The following is a 16,866-nucleotide window of genomic DNA, read 5'->3' as shown; positions in this document are numbered from 1 at the left end:
TAAAAGACACCGTAAAGTGCAGATAGGAATCTTGCTGTCCATGTCTTTCAGCTTGCAGCACTAACCACCACTTGCTCTGTCTGTCAAGGCCTTAATGTTCATACTAACTAGCAAAATCCTAATCTCCCAAACAGACCAGAAATAAAAAAAAAAAGCACTTTGTGCCGTGTGTTGTTTTCGTTTGCATGACTGCATGCTGAGAGGTAACACTTTTGCCTTGAAATGTCACCCTTTTAATTTCAGATGAGGACCTGTCGTCATTAGCTAGGATTTGGAAAATCACTGCAGTTTGCTTTGTTGTTATCAGTGAGAGACAACAACATAATAATGTCATTGCCTTATTTCATTATAACCTCCTGCGTGCATAAATAGATTTTAATTATTTGTTTAATTCAGGTAAGATGATCGCTTCTCATCCATTCTGTGCACATTATTCCCAGCCCCTAGATATCTTTGGTGAATTATGGACTCGTCTTCTGGTTATTTGTTTCACTGAACTAAAACTGAACTGCTACTCAGCATTCATAACTCAGTGAATCACATGGATTCACAGCTTTAGAGTATGATATGTGGGATTCCTCAAGGTTTCAGTGCTGGGTCCACTGCTTTTGTACATAAAGGATATTTGTAAAAGGTAAGATTTGTAAAACAATAAAATATATATATTATTTGTCGGTGATACGATGAGACTCTATTTAGTAGAGGGGAGCATGTGCAAGGACTTTGGCGTATAGTGGAGAAAGAGACAAATATATAAACGGTTTGATGATAATAAATAATCCTTAAATCACAAGAAAACTAAATGTATAATATTTAATAACGGACTCCATACATTTGAAAAATAAACCATACCAAAAATCTAAATATTCAGCTTAAAATAACTGATGCTGAAAGGTGTCAACAACACATAAATCATGTCTGTTTTATGTCATATAAATCATGACTAATACTGTATGAAGCTAGATTCATTTTATACATTATAGTGTTCCCACATAATCCCATACATGGCATATATGGGCAAATGCATTCAAAACAATCAGGCCAATGTTTTAAAACCCTATTCTCAACTCTCAGAAATGTGAAGCGAATAACTGGAAGTCCATAATTCACAGAAGATATCATAGCCAGGAATAAGAAGGGTATTCATTATACCATATGAGAACAGTTCTAGTCACATGCTCATGATTTGCACAGCACAAAAATGCTGCACGGTTCAAGTGTACGAAGAACTAAAGTGGTGTTTTTACAATGTGTGCGTGTGTGTGGGTGTGCGTGTGCATGCAGGGGAGAGGAGTGTCCCGTCCCAGGCAGCCCCACAGCTGTTCCCTAATGGTAAATATGTTTTCCTATGACTCCTCTCTCTGGGGGTCTGTGGGTGTGGGGAGTAGAGGAAGCTAACCTAGCAGACATTGATCAGGCCCTTCCGCTCCCCACAGGGGCATCATCGCTCCCCAGACCTTCCTCTTCCTTACGTGAATGCACTCTCAACAACAACCCGCCTGTCTGTGTCAAACTACACCTTTTTCTGAACGGAGCTGTTAACAGGGAGCTTCTGACCAGCTTCACACACGATATCATGTTGTAAACCCTTATATGATACATTATTAAAACTTTAACCAGTGGTTACAACCTTTTCCACTTGTAACCCCTTAAAACAAAGCAGTGTCTAGTTGTGAAGTTGTTAGCTGCTCAGAGAGGTATTTCTTCTAAAAAGGATTTCATTTTAAGGGCCACTTTAACTTCCTTAAACTTCAGATGATGCCATCTGAAGGAGTTCTGGTTGACCAAAGCCGTAACCTCTGTAGTATGAGCTTACCAGATGTCAACAGCTTCTCCCGATGATGTGTTCTGGAGGAGCTTTTGAGCTAGAAGCAGGGATTTATTTTAATTTAGGGAAGGCAGAAGGGAGTTTTTATATCATTCATATACTGTATATGAATGTACTCCTTAAATTAAGCTCATAGCCAGATAGAAATGAGCGGTCCCCCTGTAAATGATTCACTGATTATTTCATGACGAAAGCAAACAGGAGCAAAAAGTAGTTAAAGTGTATAAAGATACATTACGTAAAAATTGGTGATTTATTTATTTACCTTACCCCATTATTCATGGAGTGGCCTGAACCCCAGGTGGGAAACTAACTGAACATATGTATAGTTGTATTACACTCACACACAGTGCTTTTAATCTTTAATTTACAATTCTGTATTCATTAGAAAGCAAGACTTTGATTTGCAATGAAATCTTAATTAATTACCTAAGTAAAGGAGTTGACTGCTTCTTCCTCCACTGCAGTTTGATTGATCTACTGAATAAGGATGAATAAGCACAAAAGTACACAGTACAGTGCAGCAGCCTTTGTCAGAAACCCGTAAAGCCATCAGTTTCACTGTAATCTCTCTCAAGAGGCAGACCAAAGGCTTAGATTTTATTTATGTTTTGAGATGACTGAAATGAGCAAAATAAAGCTTGCGCCGCTTCAAACGCTCAGACAGGGTGTTCCTAAACTCTATTATCACAGCCTATTAGCTTGGGCGAGGGAGCCAATAATGTGTCTATAATTCAGCATGACTTCGCACAAAAGATAAAGAATCCCTCATAACATGTTCTTTCATACGCATGTCCTAAAACGGTGGAAATAATCAATTGCGGCAAGTAAATTCGAGTCATTTTTCTTCTATTCTGTGGCCCAAACTCATTTGTTTCACCACATTTGCAGTAAAAATGAACAACGGAGCGCGCGCGTGGAGGAGAAACATATTGAAAGTTTTCATGTTGATGATATCGCTAATGCAAACCAGCCCAATTTTCAGGGTGAGCTGTCTTTTAATAACTACGGCAAAGATGCCAGGAAAAATAAACTCATAAATCTGGGAGGATGTATCAAACCTTGATACATCAAAGAGATTTACGATTTAATTATACCATGTAAGAAACTGAGGGAGGAGGCTTGTTCTCGGAGGAGTAGCTCGTTCAAGGTAAGAAGTGAAACAATAGTGTTTTAAGTTACAAGTTGTTACTACTGTAAGTACATGAACAGTGAGTTCTCCACATGCTACAGTATAACAGCCTGACCTAGTTCAGGATTTTGTGTCCTACTTTCTTTTCTTTCCTTTTTTTTTCCTCTCAGAAATAGAAACATTAGGAACAAGAGACATGTTTTGCATCCTGCTATATCAGGTTTGTCTCCCGATTTCCTGTTTTAACGTACCCTTACGGAAACCAGCGTTGAAGACTGCTCTCCTGCGAGAGCACGAGCAGACTGTTCTTTGCGGTTTTATTTTCTTATTGTGTGGCTTTATGTTATTGAGAGAGCATTCACGTCCCAGTTTTAGTCGGGTTTTATTTTACTATTATCATTTTGTTTTTGTCTGATAACCCCTGCACCTTCTGAGTAACTTTACTTTGGCTGCATGTTTGCTGTTTGGTCAAGAGAAAGCACAATTTTCACTTCACCACTCCCAGTGATCGGCACTCAGGGAACCTCTGCTTTGTGTCTTTTTGCGAATTCTGTCCAATTACCCATTGACGCACTTTGTTTGCAGTCGTCATAAATGGCTGATGACAAGTTGCCTGTGGCGGCTTGTCAACAGTTCTGATGTAAGTCAAGAAGTGCTGCAGCTAGAAATCCTGTGGCTTCTGTTTAAATCTTATGTACACTGTCTGAAGCTCTCTGTATGAAACGTATACTGCGGAGGCTCAAAATGAGACCAAACACCCTACACATCACATTGGAGAGTATTTACAAAAGTCTGCCCGCTGTTACTGTAATTGTAAGTCCCAACCTGGTGCACTGTATATGTGGCTGGTGTGCAACCAGAACACACAAACCCGCACACACATACCAGAGCGTGTGTCTCTTCCCTGTCTTTGCAAAACCATAATGTCAGAAATATTTATTTGCTCTCTTTACACATGATCATTACTGTTTGGTGAGGAGGCTGCCTGACTAAGCATTTTGGAGGCATGCCCTAACACCGTCTGATCGTCTCATCTGCCAGCTGTCTCTGTATCCCGAATCCACTAATCTAACAAGGATGCACTTACTGCAAAGTGGAGATCTACTTTTAGTATTGCTATAGTTTACGTTATTTATTTAAAGTTGCATTCTGTCTTTTCAAACGTTGTCATGTTAGACTGAAAGTATTTGACTGTCTAAATAGAGCCTGACCTTTTAAAGCAAATATTCTTAAAACGATTTAAGTTGTTCAGGGAATCTGCCTCACAGACCATGAGAAGATATGTATGTGTCAACAAAGAGTAGCAGCAGCCAGACGTTTAGAGAAAAAAAAAAAAAAAAAGACTGTTGAACATATCCAGGAGAATATAAAAGGGGATCACGTTTATAGCTTTGGTTAAAAAAGGACAAAAACATTAAAACTCTGCATTAATATTTACTTGAACGTCATCCCGGTGTATTTATGCATCATGTTCAGCCTTTAGCAACAACATCACCTGAACAGTTTTAAGGTGTTGTGTATGAAACAGCTATAAAACATTAAACGACATTACTGTGAGCACCCATTTTACTGTGATACATAATAATTGAGTTTTTATTATTATTATTATTCTTCGAGAGAAGGAGCTTTAGAAAGTTTCATTATGGCTGCTGCAGGCAGAGCAGATTTAGATTTAAGTGAAGAGGATTAGGTGTTTCCCCAAAGGGATCCTCAGTCTCTAAATAAAATTTAAAAAAAAAACCTAGTGCAGCTGCATTCCCTCTTTAGTATCAGTGTGTTAGCTGCGTCTTTGCCAGCGTTAGCAGCCTACAGCCCATTAGATAGAAGTGTGGTGGCCAGGTACCGTACGGCAAGTGATTGTTCCAGGTCGCACTTTTTTTAATTTTATTTTGAAGAGTGTGTATGTGGCTTTCTGTAAAGCTGCTGCCAAACTGTTAAGGCACACGCTGGTCTCCGCATTATGTGGGGACAATTTTCTCCTGTACTGCTGCTTATAATGAAAGTCTCTGTGAAATTTGTCACTGTCTAGAGAAGAGACCTCAGCTATCCTGTCTTGACTGACTACTCTCTTTTTTTTTTTTTTTTTTTTCAAATCCGACTAGCCAACACGGGGGCTGAAATTGCTTTTTTATCCCTAAAATGTCTAGAAGGTTTTGTCAAAACCAGGCAAACGTGGCGGTTTTGTCTGCATCTGTCTGGAAGTCAAACCTGTAGACAGATGTCCTAAATGGAGGTTGTAATTCACCTTGACCAAAAAGAAGCAAACATGCGCGCGCACACACACACACACACACACGCATAGAGAAGACATGTAAAACCCTCTATTTTGGCTGTGTTATAATTCTTTCCTAAAGCCTGTCTCCTTTCATTATTCACAGACATCTCCTCAGTTCCCTCACTGTTCAGGTGCTGCACTTATCACTCGCTTCTCTCGTCTTTATTTCCTCTTTTTCACTGAACACCTAGCTCGACGTATTTCTCATTTTTCTCCCTTGTTTGACACGCAAAATGAATTATGTATATAACAATGTGGCTTCTAATTTTGACTGTTACACCAGCATTAATGTATTCTGTTTGGATGGCTAGAAAGAAGTAGGTCAAGAAAGCATCTCCTATGTATTTTTCTAGGGCTTTGTCTGACTGTGAGTGCTTGTGTCCCTGCAGAGACCTGTGCAGTGAACAATGGCGGCTGTGATAGCACATGTCATGATTCAGTGACAGGAGTCCGCTGCAGCTGTCCTGTTGGCTTCACTCTGCAGCCAGACCGCAAGACCTGCAAAGGTAAAGCGTCACCTTCGGATCCAGACAGCATTCAACCTGCACCTGTCCAGCTGTCACCAAATTAATCTCCCTCTTGTCACGTTGCCAGGAACGCTGGAGATTCTCTCTCCACCTGGAGCTCGCAAGAATGATTATATATATAGTCATTTACGCTGTTCCCACTCTCCCCATTAGCCCTTTTTCCAACCTGCTAGGTCGATTTTCTCTTTATAAACTGCACTATTGTTGTTTTGCATCCACATGTGCTCTTACAGTGTATGTACCGTCAATTCCAGACTACTTTCTGCCTTTCAGCAGCACAGTTTGAGCAATATTTTGTCATGCCACTGGTTTTCTTGACAGTTTTTCCGCTGCATTGTCATCATGTCAACGTGCATACCGTAGCAGCTTTTTTACATTATGTCCATTACAGTCAATTCCAAAATTTACCAAGAATTCTATTAGGGGAACAGAGGCAACACAAATGGCACCGACAGCCAAGAAGGCGATGATTTTGGAGCGAATGAGGACAATCTGTTTTGAGAAAAGGAAGGATAGGGATCCTGCTGCTTTTCTACAGCACATGATGTTACACTAACAACTATGACAGCAGTACGTTGGCTTATATTAGTTTGGTTTAGAGGGGAAACAAGAGGAAAACAAAGTCTGGCAGCACCGGCACAATGTGCAGGGACTCGCTGCAGGCCAGACACTTCTTCAGAGCGGACATGGAGCAAGGAAGGGATTATTTTATTTCCTTTGTAATGCATTTATTTCAACCAGATGATGAAGACTCCCTCAAGAGACAGACGCCTCATTTGTGATGATGATCCAGAATGAATCACAGCCGCTTATCACGGCAGAGCACCATTAAATGTAGGGATGATATATTGATTGGGTATTGGCTACAGAAATGCAAACCAGAGTCATCGGAAGGAGAAGGACAATGAAGATTTAGAGGCCTCGCTGCCATGAGGTTTTATTGTGTGAGAGCCCAGCTCATGCAGCCCATTACAGCCACATGCATACTGATTTTAGTCCTGAGGGCCACTAAGGAAATCCCGGCAGCTCATTTCCAGTGTCTGCAAGACTGCCATACCAGTACAGCCTTAACAGTCTAGCTCTCCCTGCTTTAACCCACTGTTCAGGTTTTATAAAGTTTTGTTAAAGCTGCTTTAATAAGTGTTTTTGTTTTAACAACAGATCACACAGCTACTTGTCTGTGAGGGAGCTCACTCTCTGTTTCAGCTCATGTTGTGCCTCGCTGCCTTTAACTTTACTGTTTAGTGAAGCGGTCTGCTGTGTTCAGTAACAAAGCTTAAAGGAACTGTGCCAAGTGGCCGAAAAATATGTTTTGTCTGTTTGAATTTCATTTTGTCCGTTTTTTTTGTGTGTGTGTGTGATGTGTGATTTGATGTGTTCACTATTCACGATGTCTCTCTGTTCCCAGACATTGACGAGTGCCGCCTAAACAACGGAGGGTGTGATCATGTGTGTCGAAACACAGTGGGCAGCTTTGAGTGCAGCTGCAAGAAAGGCTACAAACTGCTGACCAATGAGAGAACTTGTCAAGGTAGGTAGGCTATTTGACCCCTTTTTGCCACTAATTCACTCCCCCACATCGTGTCCTGAACACATTCTGAGCCTCTTAAAAGCAGACCTTAAATAGATTTGAATGGAAATGGAATGGTTAACCAAAAACACGGTCTCCCTCAAGGCTGCAGAGAAACCAAACCAGGCCTCTCTGGCTTGTTTGTCAGTTAGATTTGGTGGCAGCCATCGCTCAGCAGGAGCCGGAGGACTAGCTGCAGAACAAATAAAGAGTTCACCATGGCCGAACACAGGTGTGGGGAATTAGAGCTCCAGCTCTACAACCTCTGGTTCTCAGATGAATCCAGCCACTAAAGAAACATCTGGTGAAAGAAGACAGGCAGGCTAGAACTGTGGAGCCGAGCTCAGCGTCTCTCCGAGTGGAAAAACAGATGACATGCTATTTTTTTTATTCTCTTTTCTTTATTGATGTGGTCAATCAATATCCAGCCTGCTACACATCAGTGCCATGCAATGGGTTTAGAATTGCTGCACTGAATAACATCACTCTGTACACAGTACATAAACATCACATGTGGTCAGTGAATGTGGTATTGCAGCCACTTTCTTGTCACTCCATATCTATTTTGTTGGGATGCCTTTCTCTCATTATTTGGAGCCAAACAATGCAAAGTTTATTTTGCCAAAATAACATTCGATAACTGAGAAAATGTGGTCTGTGCGTGTAGGAATGTAAATCAGTGCTTGTTTTCCGTGGCACCATGCCTTTACCAACTTACCCATGTGCTGTTTGGGTGCACAGGGGCAACTTTGGAACAGTATCGTCCTTGTTTGGTGCCGCATGTTTTGTCTGGAGAGCGAAGCGGTGATAAAGTTCACCTTCTGTTGAGTGAGGCGTCGCCAGGCTCACACACTACTGAGTCACCTGTCTACTCTTTATCCTCTCTTCTCATTCCTTCCATTTTTCGTACCTGTGGGATGAGAGCTAGACAAAATTCAGTAAACGAATCTCGATAAAGGTTTCTCAGTGGTTGACCCTGGTGTTACTTGCAAACCTGTGATAGAAGGAGTAATTTTTTTTCAAGGTTTCTTTGTTCTATTGTGAAATAAATGTGAGTTTATGAGATTTGCAAATGATTGCATTGTGTTTTCATGCGGATTTCACACAGCGTCCTAACTTTTTGCAATTTGGGGGTTCTGTGAAACCTCCTCTGGCTGAAGTGTCCATATTTTAAAAGAAGTTTATAAGCATGAATTTCTCTTTAACACATGAAAGCCTCTGAGCACAAACTCAACATAACCCCGATCGCATCTCTGTGACCATCAGAGGGCTTATTTTCTAAGTGCTGACAAGTTCCTACAGAGCTGCAGAAGACATCTGTTTGCACGTGGTGCTCTTCGTGTGTGCGATCTGTGGACATTTAGAGAGGATTTTATTCTAATGAAATAAAATATCTTAACCTCGTCTCACCTATGAGCAAAGATCCAATGCTCCTGCAGTAAATTCACAGTAATTGTACTGTAGTTTTGTCTGTAGATGCTGGTGCTTGGTGTTGTGTCACGGTGCTCTGTGACATCAGTGACACTTAAATAGACATTTGCTGTCTCCACGAGGTGTTGAGATGTGTAAACTGAACTCTGGGTTTATCTTGGTTTAAACAGTCATGGTGTTTCCCTGCTGTCAGTGGACCATGGCCTCTGAGTCAGGATGGGGCATGTCTGCTGAGCTCCTGTCAGCATTCCTCTGCCCTCAACACCCTCTAAAGTTGCTTTCTCATCTCCTTCTCACTCACCTAATCCACATGAGGGCACTCAGGGAGATGTTCATCAGACCTTGTGTTCTCTGCAGTATGATAGAGCTCTTATCTGTTTTGTATAAACAGCAGTGACCTTTTTTTCGTGTCAGTCAACCTCATTTGCCTCCCTAAAATCCTATTTTGAGCAAGTGATGAACTGCGAGAGGTGGAAATACTGATTTGTATTTTCCATCTTGCTCTTTCAGTCATTGCAAGGCAGCAATATAACTGTTCTCACATAATCTTTCCACGGTCCCCTTGCGCGTACAACACCTCAAGATGCAGCCTTGCCCACCCACCGCATACTTCACCTTAACTGCCTGATAAATAAAGGCTGTAAGGGTCCCATATGTCTGCACACATCTACTGCGCAACATGGCACAACACAAAAAAAACGATATAATGATAAGTTGCAGATTGACTTCTGGTGTCATTTATTGCAGCATTTGTTGAGTGGTAAACTCAGCTGCCACGCCTAATTCCCAGAGGGTGTTAAATCTCTCGCTTAAAAATTCTGCTTAAAGAGAGAAAAAGTGTGCTGAGCATAGTTTATATTTAATGTGCCCAAAATGAACACTTTTGCAATGCTTGGTGCTGCAGTATGTGCCAGCCCATGCTGCTCTCATCTACCACACTGTTCTGAAGCTCCTGGGGCCACAAGTGGGGACCAACAGCGAGGACTGTTCTAGTTGTTCTAGTAGGATTTCGGCTTCGTATTCTTCGTGGTCACTTTTGATGATCTCGGCATTAAATCAATACACCCGGTTCTGAGATATCATTTTTGTTTGCGAGCTGTCCAACCTAAATTAACCCAATCAAACCCAATTTTTGGAAATCTATTTGTCTACAACAGATGAGGTGTAGTTGAGTCATGTCTGCATCTATTAAACATTTAGAGGTTTTTCACACTTTTGAACTTTGGGAATCTGTGGATCTCCTTCAGAGCTCGAGTGCTCTTTTGTAAATTGAATTTGCTTACTGCTTTTAATCTCAGCACTTTTTCATCTTTTTGGTGCTCTCACAACACGCCTGCCAAGTACTAACCTCAATGACTGTCATTACCAGTCTGCACAGAGTTCAGCTGCACTATCCATGAGGGATTATGCCCATTGTGACTATGTGGATCTCTGATTCAGTATTATGGACGTTTGCAAGATTTGTGCAGACATTTAGACTGTCTTTGAGGTAACCCATTATTTAACTGAACTAACTCCTGTAATTGCTGTGAAATACCTGCATCATCTGTTTGATGGTGGCTGGCGCTGCCTCATAACCCAGAGGAGGATCAGATGTTGTGGATGAAAGCATGATACTCCTGAGAAATCTTTGGGAACCATTCTTAAATTAAACAATTAGACATCCAGCAAAGTTGTAGTACATCCCCATTTTTCTCCCAGCATGTGCTGCCTGGGCTTGACACAGGTTATTGCTGACATCAAAGGAAACCTTGATCGTAATAAAACCAAATGTCATCCATCTCCTGTAGCTTCATGTATCAATCCGTACCGTCTTTGAGCCCTTGACATTTTAAAGACTTATCAGGATGTACGTGTAAGAGAGCTTAGACAGAGAGGCTACCGACAAGCAGGGAGGACCTGACGCCATGCAGATCTACAATGACAAGACTGAAGTGGTCAGAAGCAGCAGAGACTTTGAAAACGTGTATCTTCTAATTTGCATTTGCACTGTGACATTTTTGTCTAAATACTACAGCAAGCACTGGTTTTTACTGATTGTACTGATTAGCCAACATGTGGCATCCATATCTCCAAACAAAAGAGTGAGAAGTCACATTATTGGGTTTTGAAATGATCCTGGGACAACTATGGTACGGTTAGGAGGAGAGAAAAGGGAAAGTGATTGGCAGGTCGTCTGTGGGGAGAAATAAACCCTTCAGCTCCTATTATAAAGTGAAGAACAGACTTTCTTTTGACTCCCGCTGCAGCCTTTACTGCATTTCAGAAATACTTAGAAAATTCCATTTCAGTGCATCGAAATGGAAAACTGCGTGACTGCAGGAGGTCAAGCGCTATAGCAAACAGCAAACAGAAGACGTCTGCTTTTCGAAAGGCACCTTTTGTTGTTGTTGTTGTGACATGTGATTTGACCCATCGCAATGGATACAATAGAAAATAGGAAACCGGGAACGATGCTATGATAGGAGGGAGAGGAGAGTCCTGTTTTCAAAAATCTAAAATCTTTTTTCTTTTTGGTGATTTATCAAACTGTTTGAGAAGTTTCTAACCATGTTTCTTTTTGTCTACGCAGACATTGACGAGTGCTCTTTTGACCGTGCCTGTGACCACTCTTGTGTCAACTCTGCCGGCAGTTTCCAGTGCCTTTGTCATAAAGGCTATGTCCTCTATGGCCTGGCACACTGCGGAGGTGAGTCTGCATGTCGATTCCCCTCGTGTCTCTCGATGTAGAACTTCTGTCCATCGCGCTCCCTCCCACACCTCTTTGCTAATCCTCCATTAGTTGCTCTTAAGTTTGACAGGAAAACCACAGCTACGCTAGAAATGGATTATTAATGGTAATTTAAATGTCTGCTGACAACTTACATAAAGGACCTTTACATAAATGACAGGGACTTTTAACTGGTGAAGTAAATCATTCCATATAATTTAAATGCAGATTAATTTCAAAGCATGCTTTAGACTTCATGTTTGGTTTCCTGCTTTTCAGAGTCCCTAGAGGATGCAGTATATCCAAATTTCCTTTCATCAAGCACCACAATGAGGCTGGCATTCGTGTTTAGTGTCTCCTCCACGGCTCTGTGTATCACCATGACGTTTGGTACAGTAGATACATTAGCCCCATGCTGAACATCAGCGTTGTAACTGTGAGCCGGATGATATCAGTACAGGCTCTTGTTAACATAATGTGGGAAAATGAACTCCACCAGTTCACTTAAAACTTTGTGTTATTTTAATTCCAGCATCTGAGACTGTACCTTCACAACAGCGACTGATTTAATTAAAGCAAGTGTGAGGTTGATACAAGGACACGTCCTGACATGCAGCTGCATAAAAACTAAATGTAACTAAAAGCTCATTCTGATGGATTACCTATATTTAGACATGTTTAAAACTCTGCAGTCTGATTTTGAAACGGACTTAGCTGAATGAACTGAAAACAGGTGGCTGCCTGGAAGGCAGGAAATCAATCTAAGAACTTACGCTACACTTGGCAGCAATGCGAAGTGTAGACGATTTGTGCTGTAGTTAATGGACTACATGAAAAGCCACAGTTATAGTCCTTCAAAGTGGAGTATGACCATGTCCATCAAACATTAGCAGGTACCTACTGCACTCTGGTGTGGAACAGATAACAGAAACAGTCTTTGGTGTCAGGATGAGGTGTGCGGGGGCGCGTCAGATCTGCCTGGCAGGCAGCAAGAGGCCCGCCAGAGCACATCAGGGTGTTGCGGCAGCCCTTTGATGGAGTGTGTATCACCAGTTAGAATCTGCTGCTGTCTCCAGCGCTTCGGGGCCTCGCGGTGGTTGTGAAACAGACAGAGCGAGGAAAGCATATGCACTCGAAATACACAGATTTGCAGTGATGTGTTGTGTGTTTTTGTGTTTGTAGTTTGACAGGTTTACTGATCAGGAATGTTGCAACAGAATGTAGAAGGAGGAATGTCAGCGAGCCCAGAGAGCAGTAATGTGTACAAGTACTGTATGTGATCACAGCACTGCAGTAGTTAGACTTCAAAAATAAAAACTGACATGCCCTAAGGAAGACCTTTGTTGGTTTCCTGCCTGAATCTATGTTCAGTCTGTGCAATCTAATGTACTTAAACACGCCTTTTTAAAAATAGTTTCTCGTTATGAAAGTGCTTTTATAGTTTGATGCAATCTGTTAAATTTCCTAGCTGTAAATGTTGTTTCTTCTTCTAAACTAACAAGTTCATGGGATCCAGTCCACTCATCTGCAGTTTTATCAGCTGCCAGCTCTAAAAGGGACTAAAAGCAGCCGAATTGGATTTGTAAAGCTTTTTATACACATGATGGACTGTGATCAGGCTACGCTGAGCCGCAAAGAAGAGACGATGGTCAGGAGTAAATGACTCTCTATACCATTGTTGAGAGAGCCGGTGATGAATGATCCCCCCCCCCCTCGCTTTTCATCGACGTTGTCGGAACTGTTAGATAACCCCCGAGATTTATGGCACTCTATGTTGTACTTTCCTCACTCCCTGCCATAACCAAGGTTATGTTATTCCCTATGTGGTTTATCAACCGAAATATAGCTGCCACACAACCCAGAAAGCTGTGCTCAGTGTTTAACAATAGACTCACCCTAAACAAACCTAATTAGGTCAGTGACCCGCTGTCAAGCATTGTGCCTAGGCCTGTCAACATTCCTCCCAAGTGAGAGTATATCCAGCCATTCTCCCTCTCAGTTAGCAAAACAATCCACTCATTTTTTGCTTATCTGGTAAGAAAACAGTGCAGTTGTGACTAAATACTTAGTTTTTTTTACCTCATTTGATCCAGCTTGCATTGACCCCAACAGAAATGCTCTTTACCGACAAATGTATCGAAAACAAATCTAAGAAAAGGAAGAGATCTAAGCCTTACACAGACACACACACACACACACACACACAGAGTTTGATATCTGAATTAAAAAAAGTGAATTGGGATTATAAGATATAGAGTCCGAACTTCCCCCATGTGAAAACTCTCCACTTTAAAACTCACATTATGATGTTGTTTGGACTGGGAGTTTCTGACATTGATGCAAACACACATAACTGATTAAAATTTAAAGACGGTGACATTTCCATGAACTCCTCGACTCATTCCAAAATCGCTTTTCGTGACACGAGCATTGGTTGAGTCTAAATGTCAAATTGTTGTTTTTTTTGTTTGTGTGTGTGTGTGTGTGTGTGTGTGTGTGTGTGTGTGTGTGTGTGTGTGTTTGCGTCCTTTTCTTTCTTGGTGCTTCTAGGCTCCGTTTTCAAAGAAAAAGACTAAAATGATCTAAGGAAAGGTCAAAATGCATCTATTTGGTTACATTTCAAGTATGGGTGGAACAAAAGAGACAAAACAACAGTTGCTGGCAGATGAGCTCTGCTTCCATCAGATTCTGATTAGAGTTCTTTGTCCTTTAAATTGAGTGCTTTGATGCGGGGGGATAAGCAGCGCATCTCTCACAACATTTCCAGGCAGCTCTGGCTACACATCAGCACAGCGCTCTTGATGAAGTCATCATCTTCTTCTGGGAGCGCAGCGGCACGCACACTGTTTTTATTCAGGGTGAATAATTGAATGAGACAAGGAAGAGCATTTCATATCAGCAAGCCAGATCATCAATCACTGCCATCATGTCCGTCTCTTTGACGGTGTCTCCACCACCGGCCCGCCAGATCCTCAGCTCTGAGCTAATTTTCTGTCTGGCGTCAATTGTAGCCAGCTTACTCTGGATCCCGGGTGCCTTTGAGTGGTTGAACTTAGCATTTGTTTGAAAAGGTGATGGTGGAATTTACTGCTCACCGCAAGTCGTCCTCACTGAAGAGCAGAGACGTTTTGACCATGAAATTGAACGCGGCGACATCAGAAGGAGGAATCACTTCTGTTTACATGCAAACACATTAATCTTCCCAGAATTTGACTCTGACAGGATGAACTGGACTGCCCTTACAGCAACTCGTCATTCACAGCTGTACTGTTTCTTAATGAGTCTGTTTCTCTTTTCATTTTATTCAACAAAATTGGCTCCAGATTGTTTCGGACTGACCACTTTGTTTCTCAATGTTTCTGATGTCCTCTTTGCCAGTGAAAAGCCTTTTCTTCTCTCATGTAAAAAAATATTTTATCCTTGTTAGAGGTTTAAATGAGTTATTTCAGTGCTGCATATTTCCTTAAAATGTCTACATGCTAACATATGTCTTCACAGACATCGATGAATGCAGTATAAATCGTGGGGGGTGCAAATATGGCTGCATAAACACTCTGGGAAGCTACGAGTGTACCTGTCCACCAGGCTACAAGCTGCACTGGAACAAAAAAGACTGTATTGGTATGTAGCAGCACTGCCCCCCTGTGGTTAATTCATGAACATACACTCAAAGCACATCATCACCCTCACATAGGTCTACCTGTGATTTCTCTATTGTCAACAGTATGTGATTCAGTGTGGCTTTTATTTTCTCTCAGAGCTAGTGAAATGTCCTATTGGACTTGTCGCTCCAAAGGCTACTCTGACCTGTAGCAAGACTGGCAAGAAAGAGAGCTGCTCCCTCACCTGTGCCTCTAAGGCCCACTATCTAGCAGGTATGTTCCTCCCAACGAGACTACACTCTTAAAACAATGCACATCAGCCCCTTAAACTCAAAGTTAAAAAACATTTTCACACCTGTTTTGTTTACTTGTGACCTTTTGCAGAGTCTGACAACAGCTACTCAGTCAGTTGTGGGATCCCCATCCTCAGAGGGAAGTCTCCTGCCCGGCTCAACTCCAGCAGCAGTCAGAGCTGCATAGGTTCGCTGCTGTCTTGATTCTTATAATAAAACGCTTTTCAGGCACATTATTAAAACAATATGTCAATCGTTGCTACACACACACATGTGAGGTGTTCGGTGTGCTCCTACCGACTGCTGCTGTGTTTGTCTGTAGAGACTTTGGCCCCTCCAGTGAAGCAGACGGCTTCTTTTAAGATTAAAAACGCTAAATGCCACCTGCACCCTAAATTGAGTGGCCGAACTGAGGACAGGGGACGGACACTAGGACCAGGTCAGTCTTTTTGTGTGTGTGTGTGCACCTGTTGATTAATGTGTAGAAATGTGATGTAGAGTGGAAACATCCAGATGATCAGCAGATAATGTATCTGCAGCTTTATTTCATTTAGTTGACTTAACGAGCCTTTTGGTTCTGGCAACATTACAGACAGTGAGACTATTTATGAACAAACTGATTAGTTGAATAATGAAGAAACTAATTAGCAAAGTAATCAAAATGAAACAATTAATTAGTTTTTTGTTTTTCAGCTCATCAGTCAGGACCAAAAATAGCCAGCAACGATTTGTCTGCTACCCTTTAACCAGGACACTGTAACTCTTAACTCTTTTAATGATATCCTATACCATATTGCCTCACAAACAGTGTGATATAATGTAACCTTAGGTGGTGGACAGCCCTGCAGCAACTGCCTGGTGACATTTGTCAACCTCAAATGTGACTCCTCCAAGAAAGCTAAAGGGCGACGTGCACGTAACCCCTCTAACAAAGAGGTGACGCGCATCACTTTGGAGCTGGAGGCTGAAGTCAAACCTGGAGACACTACAGGTCAGTCATGTCGTTGTGCATGTATAGTACACCCTACAGTATATGTTTCATTAACACTTGGAGCCATAATTATGTTTTAATGATTTCTTTGATTTGTTGACGTATACCCAGGAAGTTGTAATCTCAGCTGTTTGAGACAGCGTATGGAGAAACAAGTCAAGACGTATATCAAGGCTCTGAAGAAGTCCATCAACCAGGAGCGCTTCCTGATCAGAGTTGCTGGTTTGGAATATGAGGTTGCCCAAAAACTTCCCCAGGTTGCTCCCATTCAGGAGAACTGTGGTCCAGGCTGGGAGAGGGACAATGGCCGATGTGGTAAGACTGGAGATCAGGATCAGGAGTGTGAGATCAGCTGTTTTACTGTGTGGTTACATACATTAGATTTGGAAACCATAGAAACCATTGTAGACCCTCAGTGTCCACATTATGAGGAAAACCAATATAGTCTGCAGCAATCCAGATTAGTTGTTCTGCCATAAAGTACACTCCCACTGAAGTGACAGTGTT

At 41.8% G+C, this 16,866-nt stretch overlaps 1 protein-coding gene across 2 annotated transcripts in view; it reads left to right on the top strand.

The window, feature by feature from the left end:
- The window catches only part of scube3 (signal peptide, CUB domain, EGF-like 3), a 63,193-nt gene that overhangs the window by 40,944 nt on the left and 5,383 nt on the right, over positions 1-16,866 (top strand). The window contains exons 7-16 of one of the 2 annotated variants that reach the window (XM_026369006.1): positions 1,285-1,332; positions 5,625-5,741; positions 7,171-7,293; positions 11,336-11,452; positions 14,972-15,094; positions 15,232-15,348; positions 15,460-15,555; positions 15,691-15,807; positions 16,198-16,359; positions 16,471-16,674. In XM_026369006.1, coding sequence (XP_026224791.1) covers positions 1,285-1,332; positions 5,625-5,741; positions 7,171-7,293; positions 11,336-11,452; positions 14,972-15,094; positions 15,232-15,348; positions 15,460-15,555; positions 15,691-15,807; positions 16,198-16,359; positions 16,471-16,674 — 1,224 coding nt within the window. The remainder of the gene's footprint in view (positions 1-1,284; positions 1,333-5,624; positions 5,742-7,170; positions 7,294-11,335; positions 11,453-14,971; positions 15,095-15,231; positions 15,349-15,459; positions 15,556-15,690; positions 15,808-16,197; positions 16,360-16,470; positions 16,675-16,866) is intronic. The other variant, XM_026369007.1, reaches the window with a different exon arrangement.

This window comes from Anabas testudineus, chromosome 7 (genome assembly GCF_900324465.2).
Source record: "Anabas testudineus chromosome 7, fAnaTes1.2, whole genome shotgun sequence".
Lineage (NCBI taxonomy): Eukaryota > Metazoa > Chordata > Actinopteri > Anabantiformes > Anabantidae > Anabas > Anabas testudineus.
The sequence above is the reverse complement of the archived record's forward strand: the minus strand, read 5'-3'. Positions and strand labels throughout refer to the sequence as shown.